Raw genomic sequence first — 16779 nt, 5'->3', positions numbered from 1 at the left:
ACCCACAGAATCATCCATTCAGCTCCCTGCACGCTGTGGCCAGCATCTCCTGCATGACCTTCTCCCACCTGTGATACCCACACCTGAGCAAGTCCACCCACCTGTTCCCATTGCATAGGGGAGGTCACAGGAAGGAGCCTTGCACCGTGAGCTCAGACCAGCAGAGGGCGACGCTGGCCAGCCCAAGTTGTTCCTAGGCTTCCAGGAGGACCCCACTTTGTGCAGCTGCTCAGGCTGGCAGGTGTGCAGCTCCACACTTTAGGCTGCAGCCTGTGCATTTGCTAGAGCTGCAGAGGCACGATGAGTATTGACAGAAGGTCTGGGGACGTGGTTCCCACCTTACAACTCTAGTGTTGCCACAGCTGGACACTGCCTGCTGAGGAAAGGTGAAAAATCCTTCCTGTGCTGTGGTTCCAGTGCTCCGCAGTCCTTGCTCATCCCCTTGCAGCCCCTGCACCTGGGGAAACCATGGCTTTCATTGGAAGCCTGGAGGCCCTACTGGGAGGTCAATATTGGTTTGGAAAAGAGTAGATCAGGTTGTGACCCTGTAAGTGCCAGGAAGTTTCTGATAATATTGCCCTGCGAGTAATGGGTCCTCCTGCTTCACCGCCGGCCAGGACCTTCCAAGCAGGGAAGGAGGGCTGAGGAATAGCTCTCAAGAGCAATGTTACTCCCTATCTATTTCTCCATCGACTGTGTGTCCATCTATCGCTGACGAGCCTCCCTGTCATCCATCTCTCCTCCATCATCTCTCCATCCTACACCTAGAAATTTCTCATTCCTCACAATGCACATATTCACTTTCACATAATAGGAGATGAGATGACTTTCCTGCCGCTCTGCACCTGATTTCACAGAAACTACTAAGGCAGGACTGTCTTGGCCCAGTACATGGTAGTTTTTAAACGTAACTGTCTCATGTTTTCAAATGACTTAGCCTGTGAATAAATCCATTGAAAATGACATTGGCACTGGCATGTTGACTCCTCTCTCTCCTAGAAAGTCCTGCCTGCAAGGCTGCTGCTTCCTGGTGAATAGCTCCATGTCCAAGAGAAAAGAAAAAGGAAACAAAGGAGCCCCCATTTGGACAAACACCACAATGTCCTCCATTAACCTGGTCATGAACATGTCTGCACGTGGCCTGGCCCAGAGCCTGATCCTTTGTCCTCCTGAGCGCTTGCCCCATGGCCCATAGCCTTCCCCATCGCTGTGACACAGTCAGCACACACGAGCTGCACTGGAGCTTCAGTTCTGTGAAAGCAAGCATTCCAGAAGACATAGGACAACCACCCCCTTCTGGAGTCTTCTAAATAGCACATGAGATAGTGAACATGCGTGTCAACATAGATATCATTTAATTTGGAAAAATGTGTGTGGAGTCAGTCTTCTTGGATGTGTAACTCATGAATCGAAGGGTGAGGAAAAGAACGGTTTTCTGAAATAGCTGCAGTTTTGAACACCTGACCCAGGGTCACAGGGCATAGAGGGTCCCATTCAGGAGCAAATCCACAACCCCAGACTCAGAATCACAACAAGAGTCCAGACGACACCTTCTGCAGGGTTTGCCTTGGATTCAGGAGCCTAGGATCCTGGGAAGCTGTTGCCCATCCCTGCCCAAGGGGACTGTCATCTTCTGGGCCTCCAGAATGAGGGTACCAGTGCCCAGATGTGTGCACATAGGAGCTCGTGGACCTGGATGCATGTACACACCAAGGAAGAACGTGTGGGTGGAGGTATGTCCTGCAGGTGACACCCGCCACAAAGGTCATAGATATGAGGCCACAGTGGCCTGGGGACGTCTGGGGGAAGCACCCGCTAGGACACTCCCTGTCCCACAGGAAAGATGCCGATCATCCCCGATGGGCACAACGGCTACTCCGGGGTCAAAACGGGGAAGACTGGACGGTCGTGTCTGAACCCAGGCGTGTGTCCAGGCCAGGGCCCTGGGTGCACACAGTCCTTCCCTGGAGCCTGTGGACAGGGGTGTGTTGTGTCCCTGTGTGCACATACCATTGCCTGCAGGGAGTGGGGGCGTCGGCAGCACGAGCACTGCCCCTGCAGCTTCCTCCAGGAGTGGGTTAGGGAGCGGGTCCCAGGAAGTGAGGTCACTTCCGTGTCACAGAGCCCAACAGAACTTGGAACCCCCCCAACCAGGCACATGCATCCAGTGCAGCCCCAGCTCAGGCTCACTTGGCTGGAGACATCTGCTACTGAAGGATGTTCTCTTGCTGCCAGCCCACCTCTGGGGGCTCTGGTTCCCAGAAACCCCAGGGGTGCGGCTTGTTCCAATGCTCTAGGCATTGGCTCCAGCATAGATACCAAGGCGTCAGGGCGGTGATCAGGAGGCGCCGTCAGGTAACACAGCGCAGGCCAGGCCAGCGCAGGCCAGCCCCCTGTGCCACCTTCCTGGGAGCCCCATCCCCTCCTCTTCAGGTTCAGGGAACCAGGGATGTGTGGGCAGGTCCCATCCAGGCTGGGGGACACTGCAGGGTGGCAGGTTCCCCGGGGATCCCTTCAGGGTTATCCTGATGTCATAGAGGACAGGGGGGAAACAGGGTTCCTGAGGTCCTCTACCCGCCCCAGAGTCACCCCAAGACCCTTCAGCCTCATCCCTTTGCTGTCCCCGGGGGCGGTGGGTACCGCCTGCGCTGTGTGCTCCCACATGAGTCTGGATCCCCCCCTCCCCACACCTGCCCCCATGGCCCTGCCCCTGCCTGGGCCAGATGCAGAGTCCCTGCGCACAGATGTGTGGGAACATCAGAATAGAGCCCTCAGGGGAGGCCTGTTCCCCCGGGGGTTAGCGCCTGCCTTCCCCCAGGCCTGATCTCCGAGGCCCAGGATCGAGCTCCGCCTGGGCTCCCTGCGCCGGGTGCTTATCCCTCTGTCTGTGTGGCTGCCTCTCTCGGTCTCTCTCTCTGTGTCTCTTGAGGTCCTTGTATTGATCCAAATATTTTGAACATTTATCCTCTGAGATTGTTTCTCTATTGCATAGTTGGTCCTGTTTGTGTAAGAGACAGGCAGGGAGCTTGAGCGGGAGAGGGAGCCCTAGCTCCTCAAGCCCACGGGGCCCCAGCGCAGGGCCTGCCGGGGCGGGATCCCAGGCCTCCGGGCGGCTCCCTGCAGGCTGCTCGTCCCCTCCGTCCCACCTCAGGGTGCTGGGGCCTTGGCCGGGAAGGGGCATCGGATCGCCCTGATGAAGTCCAGCCAGACGGAGCTGCTGGAGCACAAAGTCCGACAACTGCTGCTCGCCTTGCAGCGCAGGGACGTCATCTCCATTTGCAGCTTCTTAGACGACTATCGTGGATTCGCCACCACGGACGAGGTACTGGACCTGCTGTTCACCGAGTGAGCACCTGCCCCTCCGCAGCCCAAGGCTGGGCCACCTGCTGCTGGGGAGGCTGGGGATGGTGTGAGCTTCCCGGCCTCGGGCTGCTCCCCCGCCTGGAGCAGGGTCCCCCAGGGCCTAGGGGGGTCCTGGAGGGCAGCCCTGGGGCCTGCCTGTGGCGGGTCAGCCAGAGGGCCTGTGCCTGTGCTCAGCAGCTGTCCTCCTCCCCCATCATGAGGCCTGGGCCTCCTCCACCCCGTCACCAGGGTCCTGAGTGGCCTGTTTCCCCATTGAAAGGGAGGTTTGAGAGTCCATCAGGTTCTGTGTTGTGGGGCAGCCAGATCCGGGGACCCCGGGACCCCCCAGACCCACTCGGATATGGGCCATGGGCCTGGCCAGAGCCGTTTCATGCTCAAGCCTTCAGGAGGCCCCAGGAGGTGCGGGCGCTTCTCCGGGAGCTGCCCGTGGCCCCACGCACAGAGCTGACGGCCCCCGGGGCTCCGGCCTAGTCAGGATCAGAGGGTTACAGCCCCCATGATGAGAGGTCGCGTCCACAGGACGATTCATGGGATGCCCCCGCCCTCCCCTAGGTATGGGTGCATCGTAGATGCGTGGGGTAACAATGACGTGGTCCTGCAGTGCTGGAAACTGTGAATGACTCCGGCTCCTGCAGGAGGGCCTTCCCTCTCCAGGAGGGCAGTGAGGGGGCTGTGGGGTGGGGGCGGGGCTGCACCCTCACCCCACACATCTGCAATTCCCGTGACAGGGAAAAGGTCTAAGGGCCGTTCTGGAATGAGGGCAGGAGAACCAGGATGGGATGCGGGCTTGGTGGGAGGCACTGGGACCCCTAAGGAGACCTTCTCCATGCCCCCCCCAACCCTCTCTCTGCCCCACACCTGGGACCCAGAGCAGAGGGAGTGGGGAGCATCGCACTCTCCAATCTGGTGGCACCTGGACCCGGGGGCATAGCAGGTGCTCAGGAGAGCTGGTGAGGGCTCCCGGACCAGGCAGCCCCAGCCCCATGGGAGAAGGGAGATTAGAGTCAGTGGAAGGACACCCCCGGGGGCCCCTCAGGAGGGAGGCAGCCCAGAGCCACAGGAGGGAAGGTGGCCGTCCCGGGCGGCTCTTGGCAAGGCCTGGCAGGGCAAAGAGCCGGAGCCCTCCTGCCTTGGAGCTTCTCAGAGCGACAGTGTGTGCAGTGAGGGCAATAACAGGCCAGACGACCCCGTCCCCGATGCCTGCTGGCGGACTCAAGGGGCAGGTGGGCAGGGACCAGGCTGAGGAGGGAGCCCCGCTTCCCCATGAGAGATGGTCATGGTCACCCCGCTGGGCCTGGGCTCCCTGGAACAGAGGCTGCGAGCCAGCCCCTCCTCAGGGAGCAGGTCTGTGGCAGGCAGGTCCGCCAGGTGGCAGGGGCACAAGGAGCAGGACTGCCTCTGACACCCCGCACGGGAGGCTGGGTCCCCGGGTCCTGCAGGTCTTCCCCGGGACACTTGCATGTGACAGAGCCCTGTCTTCTGATGCCTGTGCCCGCCTGTCCCTCCCCAGGGCCATCTCCTGCATGCTGGAAATATGGCTGGATTATTATGGGGACGACTTTTGTCAGCTCCCCGAATTTCCCTCCCTTATGAAAATTCTCTAATTCCTAAGACAGCACATGCCGAGTTCAGACGTGGAACTCCGTGCCCGGCGTAACCTCCAGCAATTCAGACTCCTCCATACAGTGGAGCCAGAGGCTGGGGGTAAGGAGGCCTGGGGGTGACTGAGCTGGGGACAGGTTGGGCCCCACGGATCCAGCCTCCAAGCAGCTGGGCTGGGAGCAGGGGGTGGGCTCACACCTCACCCCATGGGCTGCAGCCTGGGGACACCGCCCAGGGCTCTTGCCCTCACACACGTGGAGCAGTGGGAAGAGTTGTCTTGACTTGGGAGGGACGTAGAAAGTCCGTCCTGATGGGGATACTTCGCCTTCTTGGAGCTACAGCTTCGTCCTAAAGAATACACCCTGAAGCAGCTCAGGAGCGCGTCCCAGCTCTGACCGTGGGGACTGCTGCCCCGTCGGGGCCTGCGGGGATCCAGGCCTTCCTGGCTGCTGGAGCTGAGGGCTCGGCCCGCGCTGAAGTGCCTGCTGGGGAGGCGAAGCCCCTGCAGATAGTGGTCACTGCTCTAGTTCACTGCTCCGCCCTGGAAGAGCCCCCTGCACCCGCGGCCACCCCAGAGGAGGAGCAGAACCCGGCACCTGCAATCGGGGTCCCCAGAGTGCCAGAGCCGCCACCTGCATCTGGAACAACTGGCTTCGACCCCTGAGCTCACCCCAGCTTCCAAAGCAGGGCTCATGGTGGCTGCAGCCCAACGGAGGCTTGCCCTCCCCTGGCATTTCACTGTTTCTTTATTTTCCATTTTTCTTTAACCTTTAACCTGTATAATGGCTTATGAGTTTTATTGTAATAAAGGATAAGTTAACTTCACACAAAATTGACTCTGATGCTTTTAAATGCTACATTGTTGTACTTTAGGTCCTTCACAGTGTGGCAGGCCCGGAGCCCAGGGCACCGGGGGACACAGCCCAGGATCCGGTGCTCCCCTGGGAAAGGCAGAGGACGGGAGGACACAGGACATCAGGTCACTCCTGCCGCCGGGCCGCGGCAAAATTTTGAGGGTACTCAGGCCCCTGCTAATTTGTTTTCCAGTATTTTTGGATTGCAAGAGCAGTTCCAGGGCACCCAAATGACATTAGAAATTTTATGCGGGTTCTAGTGAGGCAAGGAGGGTTGTGTGACTCTCCCAGGTCTACAGGGAATGGTGCTGATCTCTGGACAGAACGTGTACATTTTTCTAGGATCTGTCAACCTGGGGACATTATCCACTTGGCTTCCCTGCCCTCATGGAGGGTATATGCCTCAGGAGAGGAATGTGGAACATGCTGAAAGGGTTTCCGCATGAACGGAAACCAAGCAGTGGAGTGGGAGAACTGTAGCCTCGTTGTGTGAAAGTCTTCTGGGGAACAATCAGAAATGGTCTCCAAATATCGGACCCTCCTCTTGAATAGAAAATGTAGTCAGTGTTTTATAACAACCACCCATGAACAATCCATAATAAGACACATAACAGTAAAAGTAATCATCAAGAGCAATGTAATGATTGGAGGACGATCACAATGACTTTAACGCTATTAAAGCAATTAATACTGCCAAGTCTACTACAACAAACCTAAGAAGTTGGGAGATTCCGGTACATATTTCTCAAATTCCTTGTCAAATCACAAGATATCAGGACCTTCTTCCTGGGGTATCTCAGGGTCTGAGCCCCATGTTCTGATCAAGAAAATTATTTCATAAGGCCAAAACAGGCAGCCTCTGGCATAGAAAGTCAAACCAACTAGGTCCAGGTAATGGGAGATCTTGGGAACTTGTGTGCACATCCCAGTGGGGGAGCTTTAAAGAATGGAGATGGAAGGAGGGCTGTCTGGGTCTGACCAGCCACATGATACCCATCAGATTTCAAGTATTTGGCCAGCCCAGGGTGCATGCAGAGAAGGCAGGAGCCAGACTCACAGCCAGGGTGCATGAACCAGGCTATGACTCCCACTAAACCCCAGCATTTTCTTAGCCTTAGCATCCCATTGCCCTTCTTCCACCTCTTCCATCCAACCACTGGATGTCCAGGTAACCATATTTGCATATAGAGGCTCTGGGCTGTTGGAGTGTGAGCCTCTGTCAACCAGACCAGCAGGGGTGACAAAGGCCAGCATAGGAGTTTCATACTGCTTTTGGGTGAAACCAGGAAGTGCTGAAGTTGCTGGAGTAGGTGGGCAGTCACCACCCGGTGCCTTCAAAAGGCAAGTTCCCCTTTTTTGGAACAAGGAGAGGACTTTAAACATTTCCAGGGACTCAGGCTGGCTGAGATTGCCCAATAGTGGTTCCCTGACGCTGAGCTGAAGTACAAAATTCTAAGGATATTTGGGCAGGTGTCAGCTGAAACCTCTCCAGGAAGACAAGAGCTGCTCCTTGGTTCCCAAGTAGACTCGAAAACATTTGACGACTCTGGCCATCCAAGAACAAAATCCCTATGTCTTCCCGCTCATCACAGGAGGTATCTGGACCTACAGGAGCTCTCATAAAGTTTTATTAGAGATTCAGTTAGGTCATGGGAAGCCTGGTTGGATTTCAAGTTTTGACACTATCGGTTCTCAGGGTCTGAGCTGAAGCAGATAATTCTGAGGATGCTTCAGTTCAGGATAACTTTCTCCATCATCTTCACAGAGGCGAGTGATCCCTGGGCCCCCAAGTGTTCTTTAAAAACTTTGTGGAGGTTCTGGTGGACCAAGGATGCCCGGAAATGGCCGCAGCTTGCTATGTGGAGACGGTTTCTAGGAGGCGTTCAGAGGGAAAACCAGGCATAGCCCAGTTAACTCCCTGAAATGAGGATGGAGTAGAGATGGAGCAGATAAAAAGAGAAGGGAGAGCTACTTGGGGAGGGAACCTGAGCTCCATGAATAGGGACCACCAACCCCAACTGTCAGAGTAGACAAGCACATCTCCCCACCCCTCACCCCTGCCCCCAGCCTTATCCCCTGGGTGTTCAGGCACAGCCGCGGTCAGTGCTTGCTTTGGAAGTGGTGCTGTTTAGAGAGCGCTACAGAGTTCCTGTCCTGCTCGACGTGACATTCTCCCCAGGGCTCATTCTTTTCTCTTTTTTAATATATCTGATTTTGTTTCCCCCTTTTCTGTGTTTCAATCCTAAGCTCTCTGCCTATTGTTCGACCCTCTTAAAAAGTTCAGTCTGATCAGGTATGTCCATCAATCTCATCATCTTGTAGAACTCTGTCTCAGAGATTTCTGAGGTGTCACAACCAATATTGTTGCCAGCTGTGCATGTTGCTCCCTGTCGCATGGAGATGTCTCTTGGCTCTCATCCTGGGATTCCCACCAGAGTGTTCTCTTGAGTTTTCCACTACTTTCCTATTGTCACTGTAATGAATTACCATACACTTAGTAACTAAAAACAACAGAAAATATTTCTTTTTTTTTCTTTTTTTACAGGTTTGGAGGCCTAAAACCTACAATGAGTCATTTTAATAGTCGTATGGTGGTATCTCACTGGAGAAACCCTTATGGATTCTCTATGTTTCTTACATACTTCATTGTCTCATTTGATGAAAATACTTTGCTGCAGTTTTCACAATTGGCCTTGGTTCTTTAAAAGCAAATAACTTTGCTTAGTAAAATTATATATGGAGAAAATATAGAAGTGAAGTATACATAATTGTTTCATTGAAGATCTAGTAGGTTCCTTGAGACTAGAGAGTGTGCCCCATTTGTCCATAAGTCTGCAATGTGTGTTAATAAAAAACTCCAGGACCACCGTCATCATTACTCTTCCCCCATTTTGAGTTACTACCATTGGTAATTAAGCACTGTTGTCACCTCTGTGTCTACTTCATACATTTCAGCAAACCCTAGGTTTCTGTTCATCAAAACAAATGAATAAATATCCTACCTCAAGTGTAATAATATCGCCTATTCCTCCTTGAATATACTTGGCCAGGACTTTTAGATACTGGCTGTTCTCTTTTATACTTCCAGTTCTTTCCTTGGTCAAAAGCAGGGAGTCTGATGCAGGCTATGGTAAGGCATGGTTGGACAGGATGGTTAAGACCTCTAGTTCCTGTTTCTACCCTAAATGTAGAAGGGCACATTCGGTTTGGGAGTCAGCTGGAATCTCAGGAGGAATCCATTTGAGAAGACCAGAGTTGAAAGGTAACAGGGGGAGCCAAGGGTGGAATAAAGCCATAAAAAATGACTTAAGCCCCAAAGATCAGTTGTATGGAGCTAATTTTCTTAGACTCAGTTTTCCTATAAGTAGATCCTTATCATTTCCCATTGCCTGGGCCCCTGAGCTGTATCATGGCTCTGTCATGCTATTGTCTGAAAGTCACTAACTCTTGGAGAATATAAGCAGAGGAGGTTTGGAGACAAAAAACACTGTTAGGAAAATGCCCCATTTTCTGTTACCCATCTCCTGTTCTGTTTCACTGATGAAGTACAGATGGTTCTAAACACCTGGAAAGCCCCTGACTGCAGTTCATCCAAGTCCATCTTACCAGACCTAGGATGTGATGCACACAATCAGGAGGGAGCATTCAGGTACCAGGGAATTATGGTCTCTCAAACATTGACTATCCCATAGGACGTAGCGGGATGTAGGTAGTGTAGGTCGTGGAGTCTTTGGCCTATGTGTAGGATTCTCTCAAGTGCTCAGTTTCTCAAACTGAATAAGTCTTTTATAAACTTGTTTTGTTACCTGAGGAGACTTGGTTCAAAAAAGAATAGATTTGCACGAAGATAGTAATGGTTCTCATGGGTGAAGGTGTCCATACAGACAGGTGGAAAATGACTTCATTTCAGTCCGCACTCACCAGGACTAGTAGAATGTCCCTGCATCATGAGGACATTTCAATACCTCCCTACAGGTATCTGGGGACAGGGGTGTCCTATGATAGCAGAACGGCCTTCAAGGGAGGACAGAGAGTCCTTGTTATTTTGGATGCTCATGGAAGTGGGCAGTTTTGAATGGAAGTAATTGTCAAATGGGAACATAAGCTACGGACACTTTGGCAATAAAATGGAACAGCAATCTTTCAGGTCAGTTAAAGTGATTTTGACTAGATTGACAAGAAGTTGGTTTGAACGAGGACAGGGTATTTTGTCTGAAAACTTGTTTCAGACTCTGCTAACTAAAGTGAAACTCAGTCATTCTGTTCTGAGCTCCCACAGGCTTCCCATCAGGCTGTGGAAACTGCCATGTTCTATGTTACTTTGCTGGACATGTATTTTCCAATGAAAGTCTGAGGTTCTAGGGCACCTGGGTGGCTCAAACGGTTAAGCATCTGCGTTTGGCTCAGGTCATGATCCTGGAGTCTGGGATCCAGCCCCGCTTTGCTCAGCAGGGAGTCTGCTTCTCCCTCTGCCCCTGCCTTCCCACTTGTGTATACCAGCTCTCTCTCAATTGAAAAACAAACAAACAAACAAACAAATAAGTAAATCTATCTATAAAGTCTGAACTTCTGTTTCCCGAGCAAGGAGGTGAGACATTTGTTATGTTCCTCTCAATATCTCCTTTTCAAAAAGTGCAGGACAGTGAAATACCACTGGGCTGAAAGACAGAACTTCTAGATTTGAGTTCTGAAGCTCCACTCTGGCTTCTAACTGGAAGTGTGGGACACAGAACCAGGGCACTTTCAAATCTCAGATGCTCCTCTGGTCGGTGATCTATAGTTGCCAAACATCACTATGCAGGAGATTTGATCGGACATGTGGTTTTAAAAATTCAGATTCTTAACTTAAAATTCCGAATATGAAAGTGTGAGAGTCTGGAACAGACCTCTGGTTTTCAAAAATATTCTAGGTGACTAGAATCAACTTTCTAAAAAATATTTTTTTTATTTATTCATGATAGACACCGAGAGAGATGCAGAGACACAGGCAGAGGGGGAAGCAGGCTTCCTCTGGGGAACCCTATGTGGAACTCGATCCCAGGACCCCGGGATCATGATCTGAGTCAAAGGCAGATGCTCAACCATTGAGCCACCCAAGCATCCCTAGGTGACTAGAATCAATTTGGCTCTGGAAACACTGATTTATATTACCTCCAAGGCCACTTCTAGCTCTAACATTTTAATATTCTAAAAATTCTGGTAAATCTGAGTGTGACACTTATCCTTAGTTTTTATGATTGAACAAGAAACCCGGTCTGTGAGTGTGTATGCGTGTGTGCATATATGCATAATATGTAGCATGAAATGTAGAACCATATCCAATCCCTAATTCTTGGTAAATGAGAACAATGTTAGTGATGAGAGAGAAGGGAGGAAAAGGTATGGCACAATTTGCACACACTGGGGAATAATCTATGTACATTTATGCCGTGAGGGAATTGTGTGATTTGTAAGGGACAAGAAGCCTGAGGAAGTCATTTTTAACTTGAGTGCCTGAGTAAGTGGTAACAATATTTACTAAGATCTAGAACAGTAAATGAAGATCAGTTTTGGAAAGGAAGGGATAAAGTGCAATAAAAACTAGTTATTTGTGGGTGCCCATCAGAGATCCAGTTAGGGAAGACCAATGCCCTGTAAAACTTTAGCATGAAGTTGAAGTCGGAAATACAGTGTAGGATTTTTATCAGACAAAGCTCATTTAGGTCAACAGAAATCATGCTGGGTATTCAGAACACGAAATTTAATGCGAAGGATTGCTTACACAGGTAGCAGATGGCCAAAAGTCCACAGAGATTAATAAGTACAGGCCCGGAGGAGCAAATGGGAAAGGCACTATCAGGGGCAGGGGTTGGAAATCCTGGTGTTAGCTACCTAAAGCTGGGGCTGGATGTGTGAGTATGGGACACAGCACAGCTGGTGCTCAGACCTCTAAGTCAGGAACAGCACATGAATGATGCTTAAGACTTTTAGGAAGGAGTGCTCCATGACTGGGGCCCAGACAAGTGGGGTGGAGACATCCTGCAGCCAATGTTCAGACTTTTGAGGGGAAGATACGGCCAAACAGGGGCCATGGAGAACCAGGGTACACAGCAAAACAGGTTGTGGCCCAGCCATGCCTTTATGGGTGCTGGATGCTGTTAGTTCCTTCAAGGGTTATTGCAAGGCTGCTGAGAAAGCCAAAAGGAGTTGGAGCCTGGAGCCAACCATCTGTTGCTGTTGGGGTGCTGCTGGCCAGAGCTGGAAATGAAAGGGACTGTCTTCACCCTTCATCTTAATTTCCTGCCTACTGCCAATGTCTTGCATTAAAGGGGCTAATGGGAAGCAACTGGCCTCAAGGTCTGGAAGATGCAGTGTGCAGGGCATCCATGCACTGCCGTGGAGTGGAGTAGAGAACGGAGGCTTGGAGCCTGGAAAGGCTGGTGAGGAGGTAATGCCACATCAACAGGAGAGGCTGAAACCACGGGAGCTCCTGGAATTGCTTAGAGACATGTGTAATATGAAGATGGATGAAACCAGGGTGTGTGCAATCGCAGGAAAGGGAGAACATAGGAGAAAAGGGAAGAAGAGAAAGAAAGTAGCTGGAAGACTTCTATCTTCAAGGGCAGAGGAGACAGGAATGAAGGAGGAGACAGACCACATTATGAAATGCTTGTGAAGTATCGAGGAAACAAGAAATACCAACCATAGATTGCCGAGGGTGCCCCTGGAGTCTTTACAAAGAACATGGTGACCAACACATGTTTAAGAGTTCATGGTCTCCTCATTAAGAGAAATCCCAGCAGCATGAAGGTGATAGAGGATGTTTCTGTAAGTCAAGAAGCAGAGGAAGACACTATACACACCACTGTTAATTTTGCAAGGAAAGAGGAGGGGAAAAAAAAACAACAGAAAGAACAGGGGATGAGACCTAAATACATTTAGATTCTCAAAGGCAGTTAGTTTTATCTGAGGCCTGGGCAAACAACTTCTGGGAAGACCTGAGGACCTGTGATACTTGCAAAAAGAGAGCTTCTTCCACCCACTCGTCTCTTGCATAGTTTTCAGAATAACAACATCAGCCCATTAGCCATGAAGATATGTAGCAGCACCAGAACATTTTTTAGAAACATGTTTTGATTTCTTTTTACAGCCTTTATAAATTGGCTCATCCTTGGAAGTAAGTTGTGTTTTATTCTGCTCTCCTTTATTTACATCTCTACAGAAAGCAGGCTTAGTCAAAGAGGTAAGGACATTCTCCAGACTGAGCCAAGGGGCTGTCTTTCTTCTGTTCTGGAGCAGTGTGCTGTCAGTCTAGGATGACAGTGGCCTATGACATATATATTGCTAGCCCTGAAAGCTGGGAGTCTGAATTTTGGCAAATAAGGGCAAAAGCAAACCTGTGTGCTGTTACCATCAGCCCAGACAAGCAAGGATCACAAGGTCACAGGAGGGATCTTGGAAAGTGTCCAACTCTTCTGCAGCTGTTTCCACTTCTTCTTCCACCCAGCTGCTCACCGGAGCTGCTATAAATAATCCCTGTTCAGGCTTCTGCTCTCAGCCAGGGCCCAATTTTGTGGACATGCTAAGAACATAAGACCAAAAGCCAAAGTGTTGCTGTGACTAAGCCGGCAACAGTGGCATCTTCTGGGGTCTCTATCTCCTCCGCTGTAATGAAGGTGTTGAATTAGACTATCTCTAGGAACCCTGCTCTTGAAGAGGCCATGACTGCTACATTCTCACTACAAGAGGCCAGCATGAAGACGCTACCCAATCTTTGGCCAGCTTAAACTTTGACACAGGCCCTTTTCATTATGGCACTTGATGTTCCAGATTGAACAGGGAGGGGAAGCCATGCTAACAGCTATCTGTGAAGGAGCCGGAGAAGCATGAGCCAGCAGGACTGCTAAGGTGGCCACAATTTGTGTCCATCACGTGGGCATGTACTATGTGGTTGAGTCGTCTCATATTACAGAGACCAGAGTCTGAACGACAAAGACCCAGGGTCACAGCTCTGTCTGAAGCCAGGGTTTTAGAACATTTCAACCATGGTCCCACCTTTCCATTCTACCTGTTTAATCTGATAATCTGCTCACTCACTTTATCAATCCATAAAATAATTAAGGGGGCCTCTGCCAGCAAGTGAGGATTCCGAAGGTCAACATAACACAGTGCCTTCCCCCAGGCCCCTCACGGCCTACAGATCATATTTCTCTGCAGTGTCAGAAGCTGGATTGACAGCTTCATTCAAAGAATGCCCATGTTGGAGGTCAAGAGAATAAATCCAGAGATGTTTGCCGCATGGAGCTCACAGCCAGAGGATCTTTGCTTCTCACTTCCTGTAGCTCCGGCTTGGCTTTTAATTATTCTTCCTTTTTTTTTTGCAGCAAAGTGGCGTCAGTTCAGCTCTACAGCCCCCAATCTTATCTTCAAAGGAAAGGCACTCAACCTCACAGCGACCATCCATCTCTGACACTGCATCCTTCTGTGTATAGCTCCATGGGCTGTGTGGAGAAAGCAAGGCCTCAGTTATCCAGTACTTGGTGACCAGAAAGCAACATAACATCACCCAGGCCAAAATCACAATTCCCTATTACCGAGTCTCCTGCAGACACCGAGTACACGCCTGGTGATCAGAAAAAGCACATGTCACGTGAGCAGCTGTATGGGAGCTCAGATTCCCTGCACAACTTACACAGTGTCCCTACTGGGTATTCAATTCCTTCTGCCATAGTCATTTCTAGGATATCTAGAAGCAGAGTATGTCTTCCTGGGATGGAGGCAGTCTACTTTCTAATTTTAATAACATTCCTTCCCAATGCGTGATTGTTTTCATGTCTCCAAATTAATAGTCTCAGATATATGACAAAAGGTAAAGATGGTGCTGTTTATACTGTAGGCAGGTCAACGATAGGCCACATGCAACGATAGACCACAGCCATGTGGCTGTGGAGTTTCAAGATTTTAGGTGCAAAGATAAAAGAAACCTGAGGCTGATCCATTCTGTAAGAAATATCAATGAATAATGGGTTTAATTCTGGAATTCAGGGTGATGTGGACAATGAGTTTTTCTTCAGAACAAAGATTAAGCTGAAGAGAGTAAAGGTATTTTGAGATAAATGATTGAAAAAAGTTTTTGGTGACAGATGTTCTCAGGAGAAATAATACAAAGAACTGGCAGTCACTCCCAAAGGGAACTTGTTCTTGGAAAATACAGCTTTGAGGAGGAGAAAGAACACATATTGCTGTCTAATACTTGAGATAATACCATGCTGAAGAAACACTGAACCTGTTCGTACCCCAGTTAGGACTCAGACCAACAGAAAGGAATTGCACAGCCTTAGATTTCTGCTCAAAGTAAGAGGAAATTTTTAATAGAGTCCAAAGTTGAACTGGGGATATTGTAATAGACTACTGAAGTTCATCAGGCATCTAGCCAATCAACTGACATAGAATACTCATAAGGTGTTTAAATACTTAATTGAGGCAGATAATAAGAATGAGAATGATGATTAAAAAAACAATGATAAGCAGACAATAATAATATTGTACTTTCTCAGGCACAGAGGATGTGCCTGGCTTTGTTTAAGCAGATTATAGAAAGAGAGGGATTGTTAAACCTTCCCAAACAGTTATTTCTCATGTCAAACAATGAGTAATGGGATCTCTGGACAACACGAGGAGACTCAGCAAAAGACATCATTCCTAGGCCCCATGTCTCTGTATGGTTGCTCAATTTAGAGCTAATGGCAATAAAAATGGGGTCATAGTTTGACGATATTCATGATGTAATATTCATTTTGTCAATTAAAACTTTCAGTTAAACACGGAGATATCATAAAGAGCATCCTACACAAAAGTTTTTTTAGACTCCATGGTTTCAGAATAAATATCCTAAAACACGGTGGCATAGGTGATGACACTTTTATTCTCTCAGTGTCCAGGGATGACAAGTGAACATCAAGAATTCAGCAGGGCCCCAGGGCTTGTGCAGCCCAGTCACTGACCAAGGCCTTGCAAAATTTCTCTTGGCCTCTGTTTAGTAAAGAAGACAAATGGACTTAGGTTTTCACCTTTCCTAAGGCTTATTCAAATTCATAAACTGGAAATGGTCATGGTCACAGTAGGAATTAATTGTCTTGTCGAATCAAAAATCTTTCAGCAGAGACTACCAATTCTGTAAACAGAATAAGCCATAGTGACACTTCCAAACCACGAGCTAACCCCGTGCCTACCTCCCTGCATCTACAACTGCCAAAACCATAATGTGTAAAAAAGGTGCAAGCCTACGACATACTCCAATTAAGTCAAAAGTATATAAAGAATATTGGTGTAGAATTACCTGAGGAAAACTTAAAATTCGGCATGATAACACTGGATTTAAGATATAGACCTGTCAGAAAGGAGCTTTAAAGGAATGTTTCCCAAAAGCATAAAACCATCCAGAGGATTTCACTTGTTGTAGACCCGAGACACACCTAGACAGACAATGATATTCATTAAGACCTTCATCATCTTTGTATATTGGAATCATAGTAGACAGAGATGAAGGTGTAGAAGCAAAGCATGGACACCATATTCCCAAATAATTGGTTACAACTACAAACATTCTGGCTGGTGAGAATAAGGTGTTCCTATGTGATACCTGAGCTCTTTTGGGAGAATGATCTTCCCTGTCCTAGATCACTAATGTCTAACTCTCCTTGGCTCGCTTGAGGTTACTCAAAATGAAAAAGGACACCCATTAAGATTTCCACTGAACATAGAAACACTGAAGAAAGTCTGTTCAGAAATAGGTAGGGGCAGTTAGGGAGCTTGAGAAAGATCTGAAGGTGCTGTCTGTTGTGGGAGGCAAGATTAGGAGCTGGGCTGACCTGAATGGTCTCTGTCAGGGAGAGACCACACCCAAATCCTGTAATCCAATCTAGCAATTAGAGTGGATGAGAGGACTTTGTGCCTTATCCCAGGGCCCAAAAGCCATAAA

At 49.4% G+C, this 16779-nt stretch overlaps 1 protein-coding gene across 2 annotated transcripts; it reads left to right on the top strand.

Moving 5' to 3' along the window:
- The first annotated feature begins 2178 nt into the window (after positions 1–2178).
- On the top strand, positions 2179–5779 carry LOC144283926 (uncharacterized). 2 transcript variants are annotated; one of them, XM_077848399.1, is made up of 4 exons: positions 2179–2355; positions 3152–3345; positions 4976–5067; positions 5307–5779. In XM_077848399.1, the coding sequence occupies exons 1-4, from the start codon at positions 2218–2220 to the stop codon at positions 5315–5317; spliced, it is 435 nt and encodes a 144-aa protein (XP_077704525.1). In that variant the 5' UTR covers positions 2179–2217; the 3' UTR covers positions 5318–5779. The 2 variants fall into 2 exon arrangements, with proteins under 2 accessions (XP_077704525.1, XP_077704524.1); XM_077848398.1 differs by having other exon boundaries at positions 4976–5779.
- The last annotated feature ends 11000 nt before the right edge of the window (positions 5780–16779 follow it).

Source organism: Canis aureus, chromosome 15, assembly GCF_053574225.1.
Source record: "Canis aureus isolate CA01 chromosome 15, VMU_Caureus_v.1.0, whole genome shotgun sequence".
NCBI classification, from domain to species: Eukaryota; Metazoa; Chordata; class Mammalia; order Carnivora; family Canidae; genus Canis; species Canis aureus.
Note: the sequence above shows the minus strand (reverse complement) of the source record. Positions and strands in the feature narration are given on the sequence as shown.

Coding starts and splice junctions, on each gene's coding strand:
- LOC144283926 (XM_077848398.1), top strand. CDS start 2,218: ATGTTCTCTTGCTGCCAGCCCACCTCTGGGGGCTCTGGTTCCCAGAAA. Junction 2,356..3,151: donor TGATCAGGAGGCGCCGTCAG/GTAACACAGCGC, acceptor GTCCCACCTCAG/GGTGCTGGGGCCTTGGCCGG. Junction 3,346..4,975: donor CTGGACCTGCTGTTCACCGA/GTGAGCACCTGC, acceptor CTAATTCCTAAG/ACAGCACATGCCGAGTTCAG.